The sequence below is a fragment of the Siphateles boraxobius genome, unplaced genomic scaffold (genome assembly GCF_051911475.1).
Source record: "Siphateles boraxobius isolate OS27281-9 unplaced genomic scaffold, OSU_SipBor_1 26, whole genome shotgun sequence".
Lineage (NCBI taxonomy): Eukaryota > Metazoa > Chordata > Actinopteri > Cypriniformes > Leuciscidae > Siphateles > Siphateles boraxobius.
Genome location: NW_027508876.1, coordinates 20745902 through 20772715, shown reverse-complemented (window position 1 = coordinate 20772715; position 26814 = coordinate 20745902). Strand labels below are relative to the sequence as shown.

The following is a 26814-nucleotide window of genomic DNA, read 5'->3' as shown; positions in this document are numbered from 1 at the left end:
TGGTATTCAATTTTAATATGCTTTAAAATATAATTTATTTCTGTGATGTAAAGCTGAATTTAAATAAGCCATTACTCCAGTCTTCAGTGTCACACAATCCTTCAGAAATCATTCAAATTTGCTGATGTATTATCAATGTTGGAAACGGTAGTGCTGCTTAATATTTTTTATGACCTGTGAGACTTTTTTCAGGATTCTTTTATGAATGAAAAGTTTTTAAAAAAGAACAGCATTTATTTAAAATATAAATCTTTTGTAACAATATACACTACAGTTCAAAAGTTTGGGGTCAGTAGTTTTTTGGTTGTTTGTTTTTAAAGAGATTTTTTTTAAAAAATCCCCCCAAAAATTCCCCTCTGCTTCCAAACGCAAACCGCTGAAGAATTCAGCAAGGATGTGTTAAATTGATTTTAAAAAATGATAGTAAGGATTTATATTGTTAGAAAATATTTCTATTTTTAACTTTAAAAAAAAGTATCACAGGTTCCAAAAAAAATATTAAGCAGCACAACGGTTTTCAAAATTGATAATAACTGAGTATCAAATCAGCATATTAGAATGATTTCTGAAGGATCATGTGACACTGAAGACTGGAGTAATGATCCTGAAAATTCACCTTTTCATCACAGAAAGAAATTATATCTTAAAGTATTTTAAAATAGAAAACCATTATTTTATATTTATATAATAGTATTTCACAATATTACAGTTTTTTTCTGTAATATTTTATCAAATAAATGAAGGCTTGATGAGCACAATATACTTCTTTCAAAAACATTAAAAATAGTAATTTTTCCAAACTTTTGACCGGTACTATAGTACTATCCTATATATACTATACTATAGTACCAGTCAAAAGTTTGGAAAAATTATAATTTTTACTATTTATAAACCATAAATATTAGTTATGTTAGGGAAGTTATGGAAAGAATTTCACTTCAAATGACAGTTTAATTAAGCAAGTTTTGTGTGAAATGTTTTCTCCTGTAGGGGGCGATGGCTGCTACATACTCTGCCTTGAATAGGAACGTTCCTCCCGTGCTGGAGCCCGTGGGCTGTTCTATTCTTGCTCAGCGCAGAGGAGTGAAAAAACTGACCTCCACTGCTTTATGAGCTAATACCTTCCACCTCCAACCCTGACCTCTAGCTTGGTTAGAGCACAGCCTGAACTCGGCTTGCTTGCTGCCCACCTTGTGTCGAGGCCTTTAGAATCAAGTGTAGATTCTGAGGACCCCTGGTGGACACTCAAAATCTTCCTTCACTGGTTACTTCGAGGGCCAATAAAAACAGTTCACCCTGTACAATCATGCCTCTGCTTCCAAACGCAAACCGTTAAAGAATCTGTGGACAATCTAAGAAGCTAATTATGTATGAATATAAGCATACTGTAAAAAACAAAAAAGCTAAGATGTTTATGTATTCAGGGAGGATGGGGATTTTCGAGGATAACAAATTCCTGCACCAAACCGTGAACACAGTTGCGAAAAGCTCCAGTTGTATGGGGGAGTCAAATATGGGAAATGTTCCTGTCAGTTCGACACTGATTATTAAAATTGTATCCTGTTCTGCTCTACTATTTTACATCAGGAACGCCATATAGCATATTTAAACCCCACCAAATCATAACTGCTATGATGTATCCCAGCAAACCTTGTACTCCTGTCATCTTTTAACAACAAACTAGGACAAAATCCTCTCAGCAGACCCATACAAGACTGTAAGTCGAGTCTGAATGTTTGTATGACGGCTGCTGGCGTTAATGTGAACGAGGTCCAAAGCACAAAAATGTGGTGCAGGCCTACATGTAAACGGCACAGAATGTCAAATAGAGAACTCAGGTGAAACGCAATACAATATACAAAAAATAAAATAAGCTGGGATGGAAATGTATACGGCTGTATCGCCTCACCTAAAACCTGCTGACCTGTGTATTTGTTTGTATGTAGGGATGTACAGAAATGCTCAGAGATATATGTAGTGACTTTTTTAAGTGACTACTACAGCCTTGACATATTTTTATAAATGTGCATGGGCAAGATGCTATATTAGCCAGTAGCTCTGTGGAAGTGGTCATGTTTATGAGCATGACTGATTATGTTTTTTCCCCCCCCTTTATTTTAATTTTTTTTAAACCACTTCTAATTCCTTGCAGGTTTTTCTTTTCTTTTTTTTCTGAGCAATTTTAAATATGTTGTACATTTTCTTTTCATCTCAGTTGTATTTTTCCTGTCTTGGAAGAGAGCTAGAAATGTTGCTGTCCATATAAGCTGCTATCCTGTTCTTTCTTTTGTACATGTAGAAAATAAATTTTGCCATTTTCTAATATGACTGTGAATGTTTTTTTTGCACTGTTTTTGATTTTTTTTTAGAAACCACATTAAAGGGTTCATCACACAATACTTGAAACGTGGGTGAGCCAAAGTGCAAGCAAAGAAAGTGATTTTTGTCTTGTGCTGCATGTAAAATATTCAGATTTGGTGAACTCTGACCTCTAATTTTGCATAGCACATTTGAGGATCTGAGTCACATATAGACCTTATGCAAAGATTACAAACTTCAAAGTTACAATGCTGGCAGTGTTGCTGGAAACTGTTTTTTTAACGCTATTTCTAATTTAGAATGTAGAAAAGTCTAATTAATAATTTTGCGTGCTTAAGCGTGTGACAAAAATTGTTAAATATATATACAATACCATTCAAAATGTTGGGGTCAGTTAGATTGTTTTTGATTTTAAAAAAAAAGCCTGCATTCATTTGATCAAAAATAATAAAAACATTAATATTCTAAAATATTAATATTAACTGTTTTCTGTTTGAATTTTAAAAATGTTATGTATTCCTGCAACGGCAAAGCTCTTTCAGAAATCATTCTAATATGCTGATTTGGTCCTTAAAAAACATTTCTTATTATTATCAATGATGAAAGTTTTGTAACTTAATATTTTTGTGAAAACCATGACATTTTTTCAGGATTATTTGATAAATATTTAAAAGAGCAGCATAAATTTGAAATAGAACTCTTTGGTAACATTATAAATGTCTTTACTGTCACTTTTGATTCGTTTAATACGTCCTTATTGAATAAAAGTAGTCTTTTCTATAACTATATAACTTAAATTTTGAAAATCTGTCCAATGCAATATCAATTTCTTAAATGAAAGACAAAACAAGTATTTCATAAAAATGCATTTTAATTGTGATTTTAAGAAATTCATCTCACAAAGTACATGTCTGTGAATATGCACATAAAATGTTTTTAGAATGTCGAAACATTAATAGCAGCTAAACATTATTACTAATACCACAGAGACATAATACAGAAATCTGCCTAGTTAACAGTGTAACTAATATTTAAACATTTTAATTGGATTAGGTTCATCGATTTAATCATAATCCTGACAATTGAAATAAAAAATAAAAATCTGCCTCAGGTAAACTAAATGGTTTATACTTAATTTAACAAAATGTATTCTACAGTACTAGTTTAAACCGAGATCTCATTGTGTGCGAGCGCTGTCCTTCTCCTTCTCTTCATGGTTATCTTGAGGAAGTTCCTTTTCCAGAACCATTTCAGACTCCACATCCTCCACTGTTGACAGATCCATTGAACTCTCAGCAAGATCTTCCATGTCATCTTCGCCGAGTGGCTCCATCGTGGCCTCTTCCTGCCTATCGGTCACAGGCTCGATTCCTTCTTCTGAATTGTTCACATCGATAGCGTTTGGTTGGTTCTCAACCGACTCTTCGGGCTTCTGCTCATGGGTGAGCATGTGTGCCGCGTAGCCTCGCTGTGAGAGATATATTTTGCAGATGTCGCAGTAGAACGGGGTCATCACATTGTGTTTGTCCATGTGTTTGATGTAGCCATTGACTCTTAGAAAACCCTTGTCGCAGGTCTTACACAAGAGTTTTTCTCCAGCATGAGAGGATTTGAGGTGCTGAATTAGGGAACCTCTGAACTGAAAGGTCTTTTCACAGATGGGGCAGATGCACGTGAGTTTGGATGAGTGATGCTTCATGTGAGCAACGAGAGCAACTTTGTAGCCGAAACGTCTGGGACACAAGTGGCAGGTGAACGGCATGGTCGACTCTGCATCCTCGTGAACTTTCTGGTGAGCTTTCAAAAAAGCCTGATGGGCAAAGCCTTTTCCACACTGTGGACACCCAAACCTCCCATCGGGATTCTCCCTAGTGTGTATGACTCGATGCCGCAAAAGGAGACGCATTTCATTAAACTTCTCCCCGCAAGTTGAACACATATAAAACCTTTCTTTAACTTCAGATTCGGTTTTCTTTTTACCGTGATTAGCACGCCGATGCTTCATTAGGTTGCGTTTACTACGAAACCTCTGGCCACAAGTTAAACAGCTGATAAACTTTCTTTTGACATGATCTTCTTTATTCTCAAAGACGGTTGAAATACAGTCCTCTGTAATGGCCAGCTCACTCTCCTCATATTTAACACACTCATCCTGCTCTTGTCCAGATGTCATGTTGGCACTCAGCTCATATTCAAGAGGCTCCTCTTTGACACAAGCAAGTGAAATGGCCTCCGAAATTGTGATTTTGCATGTTTCATCTTCCACACTCTCATCTTCTGCTTCCTGCCAGATAAAACAGAATCCAGTGCATGATTGCAAAACATAATTGTTTATATACAGTATAAATATATATATATATAGAGAGAGAGAGAGAGAGAGAGAGAGAGAGAGAGAGAGAGAATGTTTATATAAAACATGGATGTTGAATTTAATGTAATTACATATATGTATATTACATACAGAATATAATTGTTTATATACAGTAAATATAGAGAGAATTTTAATATAAAACATGGATGTTGAATTATATGTAATTACATTTAATTTGTATATTACATAAAAAATAAATGTGTGTGTATACTGTATAATTATTGATAATAAATCAGTATATTACAATAATTTCTGAAGGATCATGTGACACTGGAGTAATGATGTTGAAAACTCAACTTTGCACCACATAGATAAATTATGATTATATTAAAATAGAAAACCATTATATTAAACTGTAATAATGTTTCACAATATTACTGTTTATGTACTTTATCAAATAAATTGAGGCTTTGATGAGCATAAGAGACTTTTTTCAAAAACATTAAAGATAGTAATGTTTCGAAACTTTTGACAGATACTAATATATATATATATATATATATATATATATATATATATATATATATATATACACATACATGTATGTGTGTGTTTTAACATTTAATGCCTATATTATATCTCAAATGAAATTGTACATTAAATATAATATAATTAAAATATAAATGTCCTATGAATTGAAAACTTATTGGAAAAACTTACACGTATCTCCTTTTCCGTCTCAGATGATCGTTGAACTGTATATACTGTAGGAACAGCATCCACGCTTAGTATCATACATGTGGTGTAACCCAGATCCATTTTGAAGTAGTTCTCCTCGGAGAAATGATCCCCACACACCCGGCATGAAGGGCTCGCGGTTTCCTCATCAGCTTTACTGTGTGCAATAAACTTTAACCAAAGATTGCGTCTTTTCGGATCCTCGGGTAACATGTAATGAATAATGGTTTCCGATCGGTTCGGACAACCTCCTACCACACATTTATGTACCATAATGTTTACGATCTAACTGGATTTGGGCTTTAATATGGAATGTTTAGACTATGTAAACAATCTGATATTTGCATTAAGATTGCTTGCTATCTTGATTATATTAGATAATCCTATTTTAAGAAGTACAGGCAAACATTTTCAAAACAAACCTCAATGTGGTTTCTTCAGATGTTACTGGCGTAAATGATGAAATTGTCGCCCCCTAGCGGATAGGAGGATGGAACCTTCCCCACCCCCCATATTTTTTCCTTTTCTCTTTTGAAGAAGAGACCCTAACCCTATCTTTTTCTCTGGCCTATTAAAAAATTACAATTATTTATCATGTATTGATATGAGATCACATCATAATAAATTATACTTAATCCACTGCAATAAAAACAAATGGGGTCCTATTTCCTATCAGCTCCCGATCGGGTTTGAGGTTGTGATGTCAATAAAGTTTTGCGCTGTTGAATCTTGAATGAAGCAAGCAATCTGCGCATGCGTCATTCTCGGCTTTTCTCGCTAGCGGCGGTGAACAGCTCACTATAGCATGTTTGAGAAGTAAAATATTTGACATATGGTTATAATTCCCTGACGTTTCGAAACATTATACGAGAGTCGTCGACGTGATTGAAAGAATATGCCGAAAAACAAAGGTAAGGTGGTATCTTAAGACAATTGTAAAAGATGTTAGCCTTGAATTTAGCAATCAAGGTAACGTTAACGTTAACGTGAGCTGTTGCGCTAGATATGTAGTAGCTCATTGTCAATTTTTGATTTTCCATTTTGCCAAAAAAAAATAGTTTAAGTCATTTTTGGGCCCTTTAAGCTCATAAAACGAAATAAAATATGCTGTCAGGTAACGTTAATGAGAGGGATGCCCTCGGTCGCTTTACGTTGAGCAGTTACAGATAGATGTACATTGATCTTTACCTACTTATAATATTGTTACTTATAATTATCAAAGTAATATTTCTAAGAGGGCTCCTACATGCTTAAGTTGCCCAACAAATAAACATTATAGATCAAGATCATCCATGCTGGAATGGATGTTTGTACTTTGGTCTGTCATTAGGCAACATTTGCAGTGTAACATTAGTGTTAATGAGAAGACTTTGTTCCATGTGTATTATGGCATCTGATATAATTTTATATCTCTTTATCCAGGTAAAGGAGGAAAAAATCGGCGGCGTGGTAAGAATGAGAATGAATCTGAGAAAAGAGAGCTGGTGTTTAAAGAGGATGGACAAGGTATGTTGTTGTAATACTCTTCCGTATAATAAACATTCTGCCTTTCCTTGAAATGCTTTTAGTTTTTTCATTTGTTGAAAACCCATCTTCTGTCTTCTAGAATATGCTCAGGTCATCAAGATGTTGGGAAATGGGAGATTGGAGGCCATGTGTTTTGATGGAGTCAAACGGCTTTGTCACATCCGAGGAAAGCTCCGGAAAAAGGTGCACTTTACAGTTTCAGGCTAAATGCAGATTCAGCGTTTTCATCACTTTGCGAATGAGCTTGACTGAACTGATTATAAAAAGTTTAGGCCAATCAGTCAGTATTGTTTGATTAAACTAAATAATTTACGTTACTAATGTTGTGGATGGATTTTTTTATGCTGGAAAACTGAAGCATAGGACAAAAAATGTTTATAATACGCATTTATATTGTCATTTATTGTCTTATGCTTTTTGTTTCTTATATTTAGGTGTGGATTAACACATCAGACATTATACTCATTGGATTAAGAGACTACCAGGTTTGTTAAATATTTCTTAATTTAACAATCATATATTATAATATAGCTATATAATACAAATACATATTTTGTAATATTATTATAAATGTATTACGGTTTAAATAATATATTTTTGTTTGCTTGGAAAGATATGAATTCCCAATTTCACTTAAAAGCTTTATTACTCTTGTAGTTTAAAAATAAGACTCATTCTGCTTCTGAGACTACAGAATTCTTTAATACAAGTTTTTTTTTTATGGAGTGAATATTTGACTCTTTAAACTCTGAAATATCTTATCAGGATAACAAAGCAGATGTCATTTTGAAGTATAATGCTGATGAAGCTCGGAGTCTGAAAGCCTATGGAGAGCTTCCAGAACACGGTGAGTATATTCGGAGAAACTTAACCTCTACTAGACAGTTCTTGATGAAAAGAGGTTCTTGGCTTGCAATATGCTGATCTTTTTGCTGCGCTGTATTAAATGTCATGTCATTAAATTCTCACTTTTGGTGCCTTGCAGCCAAAATCAACGAGACTGATACCTTCGGGCCTGGTGATGATGATGAGATTCAGTTTGATGATATTGGTGATGATGATGAGGACATTGATGATGTAAGTACTGAAGCAGTCTTGTATTCATCAGAAGATTAAGATTAATTAAAAACTGAATGTTTTGAATGATCCATTGAAATGGAGACATGATGCAAGTTGTCAGTACATCCGTTTTTATCTGTGTTCATTAGTGTTTGTCCTGACTATACTATATATCCATTCTGCAGATCTAAAAGGAAGAAGCGGGAAAGTGAATATTTTTCAGACTGAAGCGACAATATACTCACACCCCTCATGAAGTTGCCCCTCCATCATTATGTACATGGAGGCTCAAGTTTTGGGTTTCTCTTACTAAACACATGACTGCATTTTCACTTTCAATCCATTTTGTTATCTTTTAATGTATTTATATTGATTTCACATCAAGTGGAATTTAGTTACAAGTACAGAATCTATGGATTCGCAATAAAAAGATAACCAAATTTATGTTTGGCCTTGCAGTCTGTATCCTAATAGACAAGTTCACACGTTCTGTAAAGGTGAGTGAAACTCTTATGAGCAAAGCTGATATACCTCTACAATGCCTCTTGTCTTTTTTGAATGTTTTTGAAGTCTCTTAAGATTTAATGGTCACAAAATTGATGCGTTGGACAAGGTCTCTGATTAGCATTGTTTCAATCCATCCTAGTATTCTTTTTTTGTGTTTTTGTCTACTTCAAATGATGATAATACTAATTTTACAGGGCTGCTGAATTTATGAAAGTAACTCATCTTGAAGCTCTATGTATTACTTCAGTTGTTACTTAGTTACGGCTTAATACTAAACTACAGTAAACATCAGCAACTGAAATATTTGTAAGGTGAAAATGGAAACAGTTTTTTTACTTTCTAAAATGATAGCTCACAAAGTAATCAGAATGAGTGAGTATTTTTGTATGCAAATAGGCTAATCAAATCAAGAATAATGAAAGTTTGGTTGTATTCTTGCAGAACTGGCCCTTTTGACTGAGCTTGTTGGTTATAATTTGTTATTTTATTGTTTTGATGAGCTAACGATGGTTGCTTTTTGTCCTCTGCTGATTTTGATCAGAAAACCTGTGATTTTGAAATAAAATTCAACAACATTCAATATCCTAGAAATTTGTATTTTAAGCCTTCGAAAATATTCACTTGTTACCTCCAGTGTTTGTAAAATGTACAAAATGGCCATATATGATATTGTCGTTATTGTTGCAGGCATTTTATGTTTGATGCGGATATAAAATAGGCAGTATAATTATAGTAAGTGTGTGTCTAGCCACAGGCTTGAGTGATATTAGTCACTGTTTGTTTTTCGCCCGTCACGCGTGTTGCAGTTTGAAAAACAAAGGTAGGCTAATGCTCATGCATATATATTCCATATATTCTTTATAATATCGTATTTGGCTTGTGGTTGAAATTGTCCATTGCTAAAATTATTCAAACCAGCCTATTTCCCCACAAAATTCACACACTTCTGGATATGAAATAGGCTGTTGGTGATCTGATTGTGCACACTATGTCTCCAGACATAATCTAGGCATATATTTGCATATTTTAAGCAGTCTTTACAATGTAACTGGTCAATTATAAGACAGTGGCCATATTGTTAGTTAAATGGCATCTTGAATTTGCTTTTGATGTTCTATGAAGTACGCAATAGATATATGTTTCTAGACAGGTTAAATTAAACGTGTTTAGAAGAAAAAAATGAGAAATGTCTTCCTGTGCGCAGCTGCCGAGCTTTCCATATATAGCGCAATGTAAACTATGACGTAATGCGTTGGCCCTGGGCGCATTGCTTACGCGCGCGTGCGCTCGGTACGCGGCGATTGGTCGAGCGTGTTGTAATTTATTAGAACCTCGCGCTCTTGTGGCTCTGCCTTGCCTTCACTAATAGTGATATCTGGTCGAAAACTCTGATGAGGTTCGGATGAATAAAACCTGAGGTGAACTGTGTTTTCCGTCGCGTTTTGATTGTTCCTCTAAATAGTGATAACTGAGTGTGTGGGGTCGGAATGTCATCTGGATATTAATCGTCGAATACACCAACAGATAAACCGGAAATGGCCACAATTTTGGAAAACCTGACAGGTACGTTATGTTATATTGTCATGCTTTAAATTATATGCCTCGCCCAAATATGACAGTATTGCGGAACGGATTACGGGGAAAGCGAGCATTTTGAGCTGTTGTCATGGAAACTGCTAAGGTGAGAGCAGGATGGGGAACCAAAGACTGACCTGTCCAGGTGAAGAGTGACACCCTTATGAAAGGCAAATAGACGTAAATTGGTACCTGCTTTTAGGCAGATAGGCTTTACAGCTAAATTTAAACAGTAAAACATTCATGATACAGCAAAAGTATCAAACCAATGTTTTAGCCAAGAAAATTTTAATTAGTGTATTGCATGTGTTTAAAACAGCCCAGAAGTTCTACTTTAAGATGATTTGAAACCAACATACAATAGCACTGCTGTAGAAAACACATTTGTGTAATTGCTCTACAGTCCTTGTGACAACCAGCTCTGGTCTCCACCATAAGCTATTTATATCTGTCTAACAGACAGTTCAGAATAAATGTGTTTGATGTTGGGTTTATTGATTTTCAGGCATGCTTTGTGCTTCATATGTTTAAATTCGGATTATTGTAATGATACTATACATTATAATACATATTGTCCGAATGTCTTTTCAAGAATTTCTCCTCAGCTGTATGAAATGTGCTTTAGATTTTAAGCTAAAAATCACGTGTGTGTTCCCCTTGAGCATTTTGTCTTTGCATATATCTGCATACCATTACAGATTTAAAGCCAGCCCTCTGTTTTAGTTCTTGTAACTGGGCCATAACCACCATAGATATTTAGGGGGGCTTGACTGTTGGCTTGGGTCATGATTCCATATACAAGGTGTATTCACTGTTTATGTGCATTTTAACATTTAACGTCTTTTCACACTCAAAGATGGAGGCTCGAAAAAGGACAGAATTCGACTGGCCAAAGAAAGAAGAGAGGAGAAAGATAGAAGCCAAGGTTAGCTGCAAGTCTTTTACTAAACAGTCTGTCCCACTGAGATTCAGATACTAACAAAGAAACATGAAATTATATTCAGAATAGTCTATAACATCTTGCCTGCTTTAGAACTACTTTTAATTCCCAAATGGATTTTGTGACAATCTGGGGGATAAAATTAAAGTAGGGGGTTATTTCAGGGCAATAGACTACTACTCCATTCATCACTGAATCTAATGGCTCTTGAGTAGCGGAAGACTTCTGTAATGCCACTAAGTGCTTAGCAAAATGAATCAGCATTGTCAGCAGGTTGGGAAAGGCCGAGCCTTTCCCGTATCAGGGCAATCTATAGACTTATCCGTGTCCACTGACCCCCACCGTTTCTCTAGCTGTGCGGGAGCAAGCTCTCTGGGAGAAGGAACAGCGTGCACAGCAGCAGTATGAACGCTCAGTGGTGGAGCGAGGGAGGCGACTCGAGGAACAGCGGCAAAAGGAGATGCACCGTCGTTCGGCCGTGGAAGAGAAAAGGAGGCAGCGGGTAGAGGAGGAAAAGGTCAGGGGTTACACTCTTTGGGGTATCTGCTCAATAGCACAGGTTTTTCATACATGTCTCTGCATCCCTTTATATTTGTTTTGATTTTTAAATTAAAAAAATGTATTATGCATATGCTCTTTCTGTTTATTTTTCTCTTCAGTTGGTTTAATCTTAAAGGTGGAGTGTGTAATTTTGTAGCTATTAAAACATATTTAACATACAGTATGTGGGATCAAAGGCAGCAGAAAGGGAATGACATAAGTAATATATTCACTACTGTTCAAAACTGAGAAGTCAGTAAAGATATTTTTTTAAAGAAATGAATACATTTATTCATTAAGGATGCATTATATTGATCAAACGTGACAGTAGTGACATTTATAAAATATTTATTTTTCAAATAAATGCTGTCCTTTTAAACTTTCTATTCATCAAATAATTCTGAATCACAATTTCCACAAATATATTAAGCAGATCAATGTTTTTCAAAATTAAAATGAGCACCTAATCAGCATATTAACATCATTTCCGAGGGGTCGTGTGAGACTGAGGACTGGAGTAATGATGCTGAAATTCAGCTTCGCCATCACTGGAATAAATTGAATTTTAAACTGTATTAAAATACAAAACAGTTATTTTAAATTGTAATAATATTAAACAATGTTACTGATTTTACTGTCTTGGTGAAGATAAGAGACTTCTTTCAAAAACACACAAAAAAAGCTTTTGAACATTAGTGTATGTACATAATACATTATATCTGCCAGTAGGGGCTAACTGTACCATGCTAACATGCTAAATTTTGACCCCTTGATCACAAGACAACAACACACGCTCAACCAATGGCGTGAGTTTGGGGGTGGGACTGCCATTTTGTCTAATGGAAGATCCAGGAGGCATTTGGGAAATCTGTTTGGCTACAATTATTATCTTTGCAAATCTGCTGGTGGCACAAAAATTACACACATCATCTTTTAGCCTGAGACAAAATGTCATTTTCTTAGGTGTATTAAGTCATTTGATTCAAGATGTCGTATTTGTGATGGTGATACCATAAAGGTTGACATTTTAACTGGGATGAGTGGGCTCTGTTTAGATTTTATGAAGGGAATAGTTTTTGTTATCTTTGCGTAATTGAGTATTTATTCATGTCGAATTGAACCTCCTAGAGTTCCCACCTTTTGTGACATTGAGCTTTGTCTTAGCAGGAGAGTGAAGTCTTTGTTTATATTGATTGAAAACTAGCCACCCCCACTCAGATGCTGCAATGATTGGTGACTCTGGAGTGCTCAAATGACCTCACTGTTCCCGATATACATCCTTAACTGACATATAGAAATCCAATTACTCTAGAAAAACGTGGTGTGACATAGTTAGGGCGTGTTTGAAGAAGCTAAAAGGAAACTAAGATGTTAAATACTGTATGGTGTCATTATGATGTCTACTAACATAGACTGCAGTTAGGCAGTGCATCATTGTATGCAGGGTGTGGTGCTGTTTCTGTGTTCTGGCATGGTTGCTCTGCACTATAATATCTAGTTTTACCTAAAATCCCTCTGATCTGGGCCAGCGTTTGGATTTAAATTAATTTTGTCTCCTTGGTATCTGCAGTGGCATCAAATCTGTAGCAGTAGCTTGGCCTCTTTATGTCCACACAATATGCAGCATGAGGCGCCACCTAGTTGTGTGTACACTCAAAGTCATTCATCATCTTTTTTTGCAGTCTTTTTCATCAGATTAATCAAATGATTAAAAAAATTAGATGTTAGAGGAGAATGTAAGATATATGAGGGGTTTGCATCACCCTAAAGGGATTTATTTTTCGTTAATGATTGGACATTATTACACTTATTACATTGCTGATTATGAGGCTCTTTATAATGAAATCAAGTTATAAGTTGTAATGCCTTTTTTCTTGTTTGTGTGTTTTATAATCTGTTGATTGCATTTGGTTTTAGGTTATTTTGCCATTTGCGAATCACCCCCCAAAAAATTAAGTCTTTTTGGTCATTATTTACTCACCCTCATGTCTTTTCTGTGCGACTTACACAAAAGGTGGATCTTTGAAAAATACCCTGCCTACACTTGTCCTTATAATGAAAGTGAATAGGGACAGGATCTGTAAAGCTACAAAATCACAAAGAAGCACTATATAATTATAATAAACGTGGTCCATACAATGTGTGCACTATAATTCGAGTCTTCTGAAGTCCTACGATATCTTTGTGTGAGGAAAAATGGTGTATGCTTATTTCGGTCTTTTCATTACACAAAGCTATATCATATGGCTTCACACAACTTGGAATATAGTGTACAAGTCATGCAGATCGCCTATATGATACCTTTATGGAGTGTTTTTTTTTGTGGGTTTTTTTTTATTTTATATAAATCTTGACTCAGTCCCAGAGTCTCAGTCTCCATTCACTTTCATTATATGGAAAAGAACAACCACGATGTTCTGAGAAAATTCACTTTTTTACGTTCACAAAAGAAAGAACAACATGGGGGATTGGGATGACATGAGTGTGAGTAAATGATGATAGAATTTTAATTTTGAGTGAACCATCCATTGTGAAAAAGAAGTATACTTTTAAAAAGAGTACCTATTACAAAAATAGATTACTTTAAAAGAATATACTTAAGTGCAAACTAAATGTAGCCTATGTTTTCAGGCACTTTCTGCTTGTTAATCACAATTAAATGAAAATGTATTGCAGTTTAATATTATATTAAATGCACTTAGTTGAACTTTTTAGTGCTTTTTTCACTTGCGTACAATGTTAATAATTACTTTTGATGTTTTAGAAATATGGTTAAAGTGTACTGCCAAACTAATGTCATTTCTACTGAAACCTGTAGCCTATGTCATGTATTTAAATAAGTGTACTTTAAATTCAATTTAAAAAAAAAATCTTAATTGTTTTGAGAAAGATATTAATATATTATTTGCAGGTACAGTACTTGAATTACACTACAAAGTGTACATTAAGTGAACATTCAATACAATTAAGCACACTTCTTTTTCACAAGGGATCCCTTTGTAAAGTGTGCTACATCTTTATTATAAACAAAGAGGCTATCATTTAACCACCATTATACAAAAGTATTTGAATTCCATTTGATCAATTGGAGTGAAGTACTCCACGTTATTTCACTCTTATGATTATATTGACAATGTGTTGTATTCCCCTGAATCTGGAAGGCTGTTTAATTGTGTAATTTTGTACGTGTAAATTTCAGTTTTTTGGGAAGCTTAATATGCCCATTTATGCAAAATCGATCATAATGTGAAAATCAGATGGAGAAACAAGGTTATTCAGGTTAGAGGAAATGCAGAGAGATGGGGTAGATAGAGAGAATTTTTGGAAAATACAAATAGGCTTCCTTATTTTCACTGATGCAACCTGTGTCATGATAATACTCGGTCCGTGTGTGTCAGCTGCTGAGGGGGGAGGGTGTGGGTGGAGTTTTGTATGGCAGTTCTCTCCTCTGTCTGGCTATACGCTCTCTTAGACACACAGTCACCTGGGAGGAGAGAGATACAAAGAGAGAGTCGCTGAGTGCAAGGGAGGGTGAGGGAGAGAGAGGCAGAACCAGAAGGCAAGGCCCTCGTCATTTTGCTCGCACGCATACAGGAAGGAAGAACAGGGAGAGAGAGTCGGAGACGGATAGGAGAGGTGGTCGCCATGGAGCAACCAGCCTTATCCCCGTCCTCTCGCCGCCGTAGCGACAGCTCGGTCAGAGAGTCTCTTTTCTTCCCTGTTTTGGAACGCAACGAACAGGAACGACTAGAAGCCCTGATGCGACGTTCCTTGGAGCGGAACCTGCAGGTGGACCAGAGGCCGAAACGATGGACATGGGGCGGACCTCCCGGAGCCTGCGAGGGTGAGTGTGCGTTTGCGAGGGCGTGGGGGGTCCCTTGTGTGAACTCTCAGATGGAGAGATAGGAAAACAGGGTGTGGGAACTGCACTGCAGCCCTTTTGTTTTAAAACCGACTGCAATATTGACTGATATGGGAGCTGTGGGATGGAAACAGACAGATGCAGCTGTTTTATGAGGGAGCTGCAGTGTCACACAGGCATCGAGCTGTTGCTGATCTCAAGGAGTCGCCCCAGTCGCAGAAAAACACTCTGCCTCAAGGTTAGCGCTGTCAGCGACTGATCAGAGACTGATAGGCATTATAAATCATCCGAGGAAAATAAGGGGCAAGGCTGTTTTGGCTGGAGAACAAACACCATAAACTGTTCTGTCACTGTGCCTGCACGGGGCATATTAGACTGCGCAGCTGAAGGCGTTTTGCTCTGTCACTGCCACGTTCTGAGTGATCCCCCCCCCCCCCCCCCCCATGTTTCATTTACACAAACCTCTAACTCTCCTAAGCAGTAGACCTGAGGCTCAAGTAAATCAAATCAACTCTTGGGAAACAATGCTGCTTATAAGACAGACAGACACTAAAGCACCAGCCTGAATCTGTGGTGCATTCATAACTCCATCAATTATTTACACTGTCCAAGAGCAGAGCTCTAAGCCTGATCCTGAGTCAGATTGATAATATACCTGGATAACGTGCATGTAACGCCTTTTTTGCTTTGTGGGTAAGGGCGAACGTTTGAGAATGAGTTTGGTTACCCTTGGAGAACATTAGGCTCTTTGATAACCTGATATCATTGCATTAGATGCATGCTCTGGGTTATTTCATCTGGCAGTGGTTCATATTACTATCCTGCTTTATTAGCGAAATCAATTTTTTCAAAAATAAACAAATAAATAAAAATGCCCTGCTGGAAATTATGCAGCTTTCCGTCAGAGAAAAAAACGCTGACTGGGTATATCAGTATTTCACAGGGACACACTGTTATGACTTCCCATAATATTCACTGTGAGCTTGTGAAATACTCTGTCGTGCTCATGCACCTGTGCTTTCTCTGCTTTGCATCACCTGCTGCACAGGTGATCCTAAGATCGCCCCGCCCTCTCCTCCTGCTTCAGCCTCCTTAGCCAATGACCCCGCTGCTCCTCCTCCTGCCAGCAAATCCAGGAACGGTACTGACTTCATGCTGCTTTATGTGTCATGCCCGTTCACGTCCATGAAGTTTGAGTCACAGTGATTCAGATGTTGTATTTGTGACGGTTTGCATGTGCATGAGATTTTACATAGGTGTAAGTTATTTGCGATCTAAGATCCACACTACTGTTTAAAAGTTTGGGGTCAGTGAGATTATTTGATGTTTTTGAAAGAAGTCTCTTATGCTCACCAAGGCTGCATTTATTTGATCAAAAATACAGTAAAAAACAGTATTATTGCAAAATATTATTACTATTTAAAATAACTTTTTTTTTATTTTAAAATATAATTTATTCCTGTGATGGCAAGGCTGAATTTTCAGCAGCCATTAATCCAGTGTCATGTGATCTTTCAGAAATTGCATTTATTATTATTATCAATGTTTAAAACAGCTTAACATTTTTGTGGAAACCATGATACATTTTTTTTCTTTGATGAATAGAATGATTTAAAGAATCAGCATTTATTTGTCTTCAATGTAATTTTTGATCAATTTCATTCCTGATTTTACTGACACCAAGCTTTTGAACAGTAGTGTATATTGGTCTTGCCCATACGTGTATTTGATGCTCTGTTTTTTATTTCTGTGGTGAGTTTTATTATTGGTGCTTGCTTCACTATTGCTATTGTTCTGTACTGTAATGTATTAAATCATCATTTCTACATAATCTGACTTAAAATTGATGCCTGGCAGATGATAAAACGGGTGAAAAAAAACCCTTTGACTTTGAATGAGAAATATGAGCGTATCTAGGGACGAGAATAACATATGTGTGTCGGCACTTTTTTCACGCCGGTAAGAAACCACTCAAAACACCCTAGAGCAGTATGCTGAAAACTACTCAAAACCCTCAACTTCTGCATAGCAATTTGCTAAAAATCAACCAAATAGCAATATGCTACTTTATATTAGCATATAAACAATTGGTTTTTAAACTGTTTTACATTATATACTGTATATAGTATTTATATCATCCTAAAGCCAAATGAAAAGAAATAAATATCTGGAAAATATTAATGTAATGTAAAAAGAAAATCAGAAGAGAAACATTTTAGTTTTATTTCAAATATAGTAGTGTTATCCACAGGGGAAAAAAAATCTTAGTGTAACCTTTCTGGTTCTACTCGCACTGTTCTAAGCGGGATTCAAACTGGGATGTCCGGCATCGGAGGCGGTCGCACTAACAACAATGCTAAAGACTGCAGCTTCTAGTGTCAGTTGCTAGCGCACCAGGGGAGTGAGGTTTACCTGCACAGCTCTCACTAGCTGGCCTCCGTTACACTAGCAGCCACATAACAGCACCCTGATGTTGACTTCATAAAATATAAAAGTCTACTTGTAACCATCATAATATTCTTTGTGGTGAATGTGCATTTATACGCTATATTTATGCTGCCGCGCCCTGGAAACACCCTATCATCAGGTTTTGTATGGTCTGGCACCTCCTTTCTATTTTGTGTTTGTATTTTGGAGTAGTTTTTTTTTACTGTCTGTGTCGTCTTCTTTTTTTTTAAAGGTAAATGTTATATTAATGAGGAAATGAAAATGTTTGGATTTAGAACCAATCATAGGTCCCAGGGAGATTACAAGCTTCAGCTATGGAGACCGTCATATTCTTCCCCGCCAAGTAAGGGGTCCGGATGCACAGAAGAGGATGTGTGGTCTGGGTCCGCCTTGAGCTGCATTGCACCCCCTAAAGAATGCGTAGGGGGTCTAATCTGTTGGGTCATTTTAAATGCAGCATCCGAGTTTAGCAAACACCCTAGTTTAGCCAATCTGTACAGAAATCTACCTCATATGAATATGAGCCTGCTGCTCTCCATGAAAGTCTTTGATCAGTGTAAATATTCATACCCAAATGGCCACTAATTATTAATCAGAAAGAAAGCCTCTGGCGTTTATCTTCAAAATGAACTGTGATTGAATATCATTATATCTGATCGTATGTGCCTGTTTTCTTTCTCCCTGGAACTATTCATAATATGTTTTACTGCAGTTCCAGATTTTATTATTCCGCCCGAGTCCCCAGACTCTCTCCTGAGCAGACATCTCTCGTCCTCATCCACCACTTTGCCCAGTATGACAGAGAAAGGCAAGTTTTTTTGCATTAAGCTTCACTATATAATTGTTTTTCATTTCTGCCCTGCCCCTATTTGATCCTTTGTCTTCCTATGACCTCTTGCCCCTCAGTGTCTTGTCTTTGTTCCCGAATAGCCTCCTCCAGCCCTCACAGGTCTCCTTACAGGGCTTCACCCAGTAGAGCCGAGCGGAAGAAGGGTAGCGCATCGTTTTGTGGACCATTGAATGACTCCAGAGGGGCAGCCACAACCCCGAAAACCCCTCAGGTCCGATCTGCATGGATATGAACAACATTTTGTCAGATAGCTCAGAAATGTATATTTGGTGCAAAGCACAGTGGGACACAGCCCACAGAGGAGCTGGTCTCCTAGCAACTACACTACTCAGATCTGTGCATGTCCAGGTCCGGTCGTGGATTTACAGCCATAGATTTTTCAACTAGGTGTCTGTGAATGTCCAGCAAGGGGTATGTTGGCAGATATATGAAACATAAAATAAATACAAAGTTCTGTCATGAAACTTTTGATGGCGCAGGCTCATAGGTCCTTAACCCAATCTGCTTGCAATTACATCATTCTCTATAAGGCACAGCTGATTAGTTCCCACTGTATTAGTAGCCAATGAGCTTGCTGATCAACATTCAGATTCTTGTCTATATAGTGGTGCGGGTATGACGTTACTTTTTTAGGTGGTTCCCTCGACAAACACCAAATAGGATTTTCCCTTAGGCTTTTGGATTATCACTAAAAGCAAGCTCTGTGATCAACAAAAGTTTATGATACTTGCACGTCTTGTCCATCAAAATAATTATCACAGATGATCACAACTTTTATGAATTTTGAAGCCTAAATACAGTCGCCAGAAGTAAAAAGCTAAAGGTAGGCTATAAACAAACTACACCTGAGTCAGCAATTAAACCGAAATCCCATTTAAAAAACCAATTGATTTCGGGACGATGGAACCAGAAGTGCTAAAATGCTAACTCGCTTCTGCGTTTTGGCCTATACAAGTGATGTCATACCTGCACCACTCTGTTGTTTGCTGTAGCAGTTTTCAGCGTGCTTTCAGACACCCCTCCACCTTCCCCAGCTCCATCTGTATAGATCTACTATGGTTGTGATTCATGTTTGCTTGTAGAGCAGCAGCATGTCTTGCTTGCTCAAAGCAGTAGCTATAATCAACAGCAGCAGCGTAGCAGATCTATTCTGCCAAGACCAAACGCATTAACATTGTTATACTCATTACCATTCTAACTAAGAGAGTTGTCATGGCAAAAAAACATTTTTTTTAAATCGTACATTAATTATGTCTATAAGGTAAAAGTCGTTGATAATGTTGAATACTATTGTCACTATTATTAGTAAAATTGATTACGCTTGACAATTCGTTAAAGGGATGGTTTACTCAAAAATGAAGATTCTGTCATCATTTACTAACCTTCATCCTGTTTCAAACCTTTATGACTCTCTTTTTTTCTCATAGATATTTGAAAGCATTTCTCAAAATATCTCCTTTTATGTTCTGCAGAAGAAAGAAAGTCACAAACATTTTATAACAACATAAGGGTAGAATTTTCATTTTTGGGTGAACAATCCCTTTGATGCATTAGTTATTGTGAATAAGCAATACGTTTGCTGCATTTATTAATGTTAATGCTACTTCATACTGTACATATACAAATTAATTTTGTTATTTCAAGTATAAATAAGCTAATGTACATGTATATGATTTAACCATAAACAGTAGTATAGTTACAAATTAACTTTAACCTAGTTAAATAAATGCAACAAATTGCTGTTCATTTTTTAGTGCAGGATACCAAATATTTAGAAATTGAAATCTACACTTTTTTTATATTAAGGGGTTTCTGGGTTGGCTGAGAGACTAAGCTTATCTTTGTGGCTTTGTTAGAACAGTAAATTAGACAAATATATAATCCTGGTGTCTGTTTTGGGTGTTTAGACTGAGAAAACAGAAAAGAGCATCGCCCAAACCTTAGCCGACTCATCTATGAAAAAACTTGAGTCTCCAACAACACCCACCCGAAGTTCTTCTACCCAAAAGAACCCCAGTACACCGAAAAGGTTTTTTTTTTTTAATCAAATCAAATCAAAACAAATTTACTTGTTGTCATTGTTTATTTAAAGACTATGGGCAGAGTGTATATTTTGCCATTTACATTTGTAATTCAGATCAAGGTCCTGTAAGAGCCGCATCCAGTCCCCAGCCTCCCCAGGCCAATACCCCCCTTCCCCGATGAGGCACAGAGCCACCACACCAAGTTTAGAGAGCAAGAGGTGGGAAGGAGAGGAGAAAGGGACCATGGAGAGTAAAGGCTACAGCACTCTAGAGAGAAAGACCTCCAAAGCAGAGAGAATCCCAAAATCTACAAGCAAGGAATTTGGACACAATGCAGGTAATATCTTGTTCAGGGATTCCAAGAAAACATTTTTATAATTTTTGTCTTTTAAGTGTATGTTTTTCCTCTAATATTTATATTTTATTTTGGTCCAAACAAAACACACTCTGTCATCATTTACTCACCCACATCTAGTTACAAATCTATATGTCTTTCTTGTCTTCTGCTTTAAAAGCTGTTCTAATGGGATCTCAAACACGTGACGTGGACTAAATGCCTCCTGTCTTGTGTTTCAGAGTCTCCAGTGACTCCCACTGGGAAAGCAGGAACCACTGATGCAGAAGAGGCTTCCAGGCTGCTGGCAGAGAGACGACGCCTGGCCAGAGTACAGAAGGAGCAGGAAGAAAAGCAACGACTGGAAGAGGAGAGGTAGAGATATTGTGTGTCTCCAGGGTCTGTGTGTCATATTTATGTGTTGCTGCTGTATTATATATTATCTTCTCCATGAATCTCAGGCTCAGGGCTGAGGAGCTCCAGATGCAGCAGGAAGAGGAGAGACAGCGGCAGGTGCAGGCAGCTCAACAGGCGGAGGAGAAAAGACAGAGACAGGAGGTTGAGCGCTGCCAGAGAGAGCAGGAGGACAGACACCAAAAGGAACAACGTTGGAAGGATCTCCAGGATGAGCTGGAGAGACAGGTCAGAGGGATTTTATTATATTATTTTAAAAAAAACAAGTACTCACTATTTATTTGTTTCAAACAGTGGGGTCCAAAAGTCTGAAACCACTGATGAAAATTTATTACATAGATCTTTAATATAATATTTTTTATATATTTTTTTTATAATATATGATAAAATATATACATATAATCGATTTTTTAGTTTTCATTTAATATATTATTTTAAATTAAATAATTTATTAGATATTATATTATATTTTTATATTTAAATCTATTATATTTTCTGCACTGGTCTCAGAATTTTGAACCTCACTGTTTGAACAAACAAAAATATAACATAAATATAATTGATTTTTATTTCATCCATTTTCATTATAAATTATTATATTAAAAATAAAAAATATATAATTTCTATAATAAATTTACACACAAATAAAACTGACTCATCAAGACATATTTAGCATACTCACCCATCCAGTCACTTACTCAAACACGTGCAGCACCAATCTGTCTTCTGTAGCTGTGGATATCTGTAGGGATGAATATGATTAAGTTGGAAATGTGATGTGTCATAATGTCTGGCAGAGGGAGGAAGCCGTGCAGCGCGTTCATAGGGAGGCCGAACGGAAGAGGCAGGAGCGAGAGCTTCTGAAAATTCAGGAGGAGCAGGAAAGACTGCAAAGGAAGAAGGTTCTTCTCTTTTCTGTCTGTTTACATTAAGAATCAAGAAATGAATGGAAAATGTAATGATACTATTACAATGTGAAGTACTTTATGAGAAGAAAAGTTTAGTGGTAATTATGAAGTGGTAATCTCTAAGGGCTACTTTTCTATGCAGAGATTTATTTCTTAATTAAAGCTTAATTCAAACTTTAGAGTGTGCAGCAGAGCAGTTGAATCCGGGTCTGCATGTGTAGTCAAAATTAAAGTGTTTGCAACCCATTGGAGTTTAATAATCTGGCCTATATCTATGTCAGAAGACATATTCAAGGTGTATAGAAAGATTGATTTGTTGACCAGCTCATACTGGATAGTGCTTTATAACCTCCCACTACTTATTTTGGTTCAATGAGAATAAATCACATAACAATTGTTTATTTATTTATGTTTAGTAATATTTCACATGAAGTTATTTTTGATTTACTATATGACAAGTCAATTCACTTTACATCTGTGATTTTGACAGCGTATTGAGGAGATTATGAAAAGGACAAGAAAACCAGATGGAGAAAAGGTAAATTAATTATCTGCAGTCCAATTACATTATCAGATGACACCGATTCACTGACTGTAGCAAATAAAACTGCATGTCATGTTATGGACAGAAAGAAGAGGCGCAGATGGAAGTCCCATCCCCCATTTCTGTTTCCCAGTCCATCTCACCATCTCCCTTGGAAACTGGAGGTATTGACTTATGATATGACCCGTATCACTATGCAGATCTACAGTGGGCACGTAGCAACACTTAACTTTCCTTTCCACTGTGTAAAAGCATCAGTCCTTGTAATTCACTGCAACATACACACTCATTAATCTGTTTCTTGTTGCTGAGTGACTCAGCATGTGGAAAATCGATATTATTTATAGAAAAAATGAAAGAGTGCCATCAAGTGGTGTAATTAAGAACTGAAATTATTGTTTAGCCTCCACAAAAATATAATGTCGATAATCTGGTAAGATAATGCATTTATTATTATTTAATTTTTATTGTAGATTAAACTACTTTAATCTTGTACAACAGGTAATACAGTGATTAACAATCCACCAAAGGCAACATCTGAATCTCCAATCATATGCCTTCAGCCACTGGAGGCAAAGAGCGGGGTGGATGATCTCTCTGATGGGGTCCAGTCCATGGATGTCAGGTTAGCCTTCAACAAAGTGTTATTTCAGAGAAAATAGGTTAGATTATACCACATTGATAAAATATTGTCAGTCTCTGTAATGAACCAAATTACGTTTCCTTGCAGCCCTGTGTCCAGAGATTCCCCTGTCAGCGAGATCTCACAGAATAGCATGAGTTCTGTGGCTTTGGGCGACATCCTTGTTCTGACCGGGCAGGTCTCGCATCCCAAAATGTCTGCTGCTCCAGCTTTTGGTGACTGCAACAAGAACCTGATCCAGGATTGCAGTAGCGCTGCTATTGACTCATCACTTTTCCAAAGTCTTAGACCGACCTCAGACAAGCTCAACATCTAATATAAAGGTGATTGCTGAAAACTACAGATAGAGATATTAGACAAATAGATATTAGCATGATTTCCTATTTGATTGGAATGCATGTTTAAATATGCAAATTATGAATTATCTAATTTAACATGCACTAATTTGTATACATTTCCAGAACATACATCTGAACAGTGGTTTAAAAAAAGCCAGGTTTAAATTCTTGTTTCAATTTGGTGACATATTTGACAAAGGGAATTTTGGATATTTTTTTATCATTCCGTAAATCAGAAAATACGGCCAACAGCCAGAAATAGATTTCTAAATTTTTTTTCAAATAAATTGTTGTGTAAAATCAGGAAAATGGTCTATGATTAAACCTTCTGTTAAAAAAACCCTTCAGAATATAGATAGGAGTAAAACTGTAAAGTTTGGTGTAAGTGCTAAAAATTAGTTTAGAGAAAACGGCTTTTAACGATAAAGATATGTATTGTAAGTGAAATCTACAAATAGATAATGTGTAATAAAATAAACACTTAAAATGTGTATTTTGGATGATTTTATGTACTAATAACATATACTAATAACATACTAATAACACATAACAACATGTTATGATAAGCCCAACATTTTAAAATTGACCAGTGCAGGAAATACCAATGTTTTTGCCTGTAGTGTCTTAAAGAAATAGTTCACCCAAAAATGGAAGTTCTGCCATCATTTACTCACCTGATGTCATTTCAAACCTGTATGACTGTCTTCCTTCTATGGAACACAAAATAATACGTTCATGAGATCAGTGGCGATGTCTGATTCATGAATGAATTATTCAGACTACTTTTGTGAATAACACAAAAAGTCAAGCGAGTTTAAACAACATGAAGGTGATCAAATGAGAAACAGAATATTCATTGTTACGTAAACTATCCTTTTAATCATCTCATATTGTTGCCTTTTCTGTTTTAGACACTATTGAAGCGCGGGGCTGGACTGATGTACTGGAGTGGAGCTGAAAAATTAGCCCAGCCCTTTGTGCCTCAGCATCTTCATGAGAGCCTGAATAACCTCTTAAACAGGAGAACAAGTGACTGAATGTCAAACCATGTGTTAATAGCAAAGAAAAGACACCCTGACGGTTGATTCCCCACACATAAAATAAAGTTTTGCCTGCTCCTCGTAGATATTATATTTCACACCATTTCACCGTAGTATCACCAGACAAAGCAACTGTATTAGCGCAGTCCTAGTGGTCGTCTTAGTCCTGTTATACACCTGTAGCATTGATGAGTGATACACCGTGACAATTGTAGCAGCTCCATTGTGTAATATTTTTTATTTTGGGTTGCATAAATGACCGAGCAGTTATGTGCTGAGTCTGATAATTGTGCTGTATTAAATGGCTGGGGTTTGCAAGCAGTATATTGTGTAAATCCATGACTTCTCTGCAATCCAAGCTTCGTAGTCTGAAAGTGGATCTGAATAGATGTAAAGTGTGAAATTATTCTATCCTAACACTGTTATACTGGCATTAATGTATTATTAGTCAGCAGTTAGAAGTTATGGGGAGGTATACAGAAAAAAGTGTACTTCTAATGTCATTTATTGTGTAAAAGCTTAAAAAGGAAATTAAAAGTGCACAATTCCATTGTGTTAAATAGCATAGTGCTTTTAATTCTTCACGGACTTTTTCTGTATTGTTTTATTAAATGATATCATTGCACACAGCTCTATTCAGATCATGAAAACCAAGCAGTCACAAAACAGCAACACAAATCAACGTAATTCAGCATCCCACAACTGTACAGTAGTGGCTAAAAAGATCTGTACTTGCTGAATATGTTGCTTAAAACACACTGTTTACCATCGTGTATACTCAGGGTGCTAGTGAGCTTTGCATGTGAGCTCATTTTTGATGTTTGGTGGTCATCTCAATGGCATGTATCATGATGCTGTTGTGTAAAACTTCTGAGGCACTGGATTGCTTTAGGACCAATAAGGAACCAATTTCTTGAAAGATGTAAGTTTCTATCTGTCTGTCTGTCTATCTATCTATCTATCTATCTATCTATCTATCATTACAAGACTTGGGATTTGGATTGATTACATTTTCGATTATACAGAGAGTGTTGGGTTACTACTGAAATTACGCACTTCATAATGAAATTTGAGAAAAGGTGCATGAATCCGCTGCTTTGAAGTTGCCGAACCCTGAGATACTGACATAACAATAAAACATGTATCACACCATGAGCTGTGCTTGTTCACAATTTATATAGTTTTGCTGGTTTACATTATCTATGTGCTTGCATTATTCCTGCATGTACAGTAGAACAGACATGGCTTGTTGTCACACATGTTAGGCCTATGTCAGAGAATATTTGGTAATATATAAAGATTTTTTCCCCCAAAAAAAAGATATTTCCAAATTGCTCAGGAAAAATGTACACACTTTATTAAACACTTTTATCACTAGTGGGGTGTGTTGTCACGGTTTATAATATAATTAATATATATTGTACAAAACAATGGTTTGGTATTTTTGTACATTACCTTTTACACTGTTTCATGAATGAATTTGTTGAATAATTTACTCTTTATATTTATACAAAAATATTATAATATTTAAAAAAAATTGATTTGGAGGACAATATTTCTATAAATAAGTTTAAAAACATGCATCCGTATAATGTACAGTATGTTTTTCATTAAAGGGATAAAATGAAAATTCTGTCAGCATTTACTCACCCTCAAGTTGTTCCAAACCTGTATGAGTTTCTTTTTTCTGTTGAACACCAAAGACATTTTGAAGAATGCTGGTAGACAGTTGATAGCAGCCATTGACTTTCATAGTATTTATTTTCCTAATATGGAAATGGCTACCGTCAACTGTCTGGTGTTTAACAAAAGAAAGAAACTCATACAGGGTTGGAACAACTTGAGGGTGAATGAATTATGACAGAATTTACATTTTTGGTTGAACTTTCGCCT

The 26814-nt window shown here is 36.3% G+C and overlaps 5 protein-coding genes across 11 annotated transcripts in view; 4 read left to right on the top strand and 1 right to left on the bottom strand.

The window, feature by feature from the left end:
- rps6ka3b (ribosomal protein S6 kinase, polypeptide 3b) overlaps positions 1 to 2323 on the top strand; it is a 39841-nt gene extending 37518 nt beyond the window's left edge. For all 3 annotated transcript variants that reach the window (XM_077244825.1, XM_077244823.1, XM_077244824.1), the window contains one exon: positions 991 to 2323. In XM_077244825.1, coding sequence (XP_077100940.1) covers positions 991 to 1113 — 123 coding nt within the window. In that variant the 3' untranslated portion in view covers positions 1114 to 2323. The remainder of the gene's footprint in view (positions 1 to 990) is intronic.
- Positions 2324 to 3172: 849 nt separating this feature from the next.
- Positions 3173 to 5822, bottom strand: LOC143751968 (uncharacterized). Its single transcript, XM_077244822.1, has 2 exons — positions 5351 to 5822; positions 3173 to 4603 (listed from the first exon to the last, which is right to left on the bottom strand). Exons 1-2 carry the CDS (start codon positions 5639 to 5641, stop codon positions 3497 to 3499), a joined length of 1398 nt encoding a protein of 465 aa, XP_077100937.1. The 5' UTR covers positions 5642 to 5822; the 3' UTR covers positions 3173 to 3496.
- Positions 5823 to 6089: 267 nt separating this feature from the next.
- On the top strand, positions 6090 to 9041 carry eif1axb (eukaryotic translation initiation factor 1A X-linked b). The gene is made up of 7 exons (XM_077244783.1): positions 6090 to 6279; positions 6791 to 6874; positions 6975 to 7078; positions 7330 to 7380; positions 7661 to 7742; positions 7881 to 7972; positions 8140 to 9041. Exons 1-7 carry the CDS (start codon positions 6264 to 6266, stop codon positions 8143 to 8145), a joined length of 435 nt encoding a protein of 144 aa, XP_077100898.1. The 5' UTR covers positions 6090 to 6263; the 3' UTR covers positions 8146 to 9041.
- Positions 9042 to 9815: 774 nt separating this feature from the next.
- LOC143751954 (uncharacterized) lies at positions 9816 to 11605 on the top strand. Its single transcript, XM_077244782.1, has 3 exons — positions 9816 to 10024; positions 10893 to 10961; positions 11330 to 11605. The coding sequence occupies exons 1-3, from the start codon at positions 9997 to 9999 to the stop codon at positions 11575 to 11577; spliced, it is 345 nt and encodes a 114-aa protein (XP_077100897.1). The 5' UTR covers positions 9816 to 9996; the 3' UTR covers positions 11578 to 11605.
- Positions 11606 to 14935: 3330 nt separating this feature from the next.
- On the top strand, positions 14936 to 26073 carry map7d2b (MAP7 domain containing 2b). 5 transcript variants are annotated; one of them, XM_077244778.1, is made up of 14 exons: positions 14986 to 15360; positions 16427 to 16519; positions 18539 to 18634; positions 18757 to 18887; positions 20584 to 20705; positions 20814 to 21037; positions 21277 to 21409; positions 21496 to 21676; positions 22246 to 22350; positions 22847 to 22894; positions 22986 to 23064; positions 23402 to 23525; positions 23631 to 23866; positions 24793 to 26073. In XM_077244778.1, the coding sequence occupies exons 1-13, from the start codon at positions 15162 to 15164 to the stop codon at positions 23857 to 23859; spliced, it is 1764 nt and encodes a 587-aa protein (XP_077100893.1). In that variant the 5' UTR covers positions 14986 to 15161; the 3' UTR covers positions 23860 to 23866; positions 24793 to 26073. The 5 variants fall into 5 exon arrangements, with proteins under 5 accessions (XP_077100895.1, XP_077100893.1, XP_077100892.1 ...); XM_077244777.1 differs by having other exon boundaries at positions 14987 to 15360; positions 18733 to 18887; XM_077244780.1 differs by lacking the exon at positions 16427 to 16519 and having other exon boundaries at positions 14936 to 15360.
- The last annotated feature ends 741 nt before the right edge of the window (positions 26074 to 26814 follow it).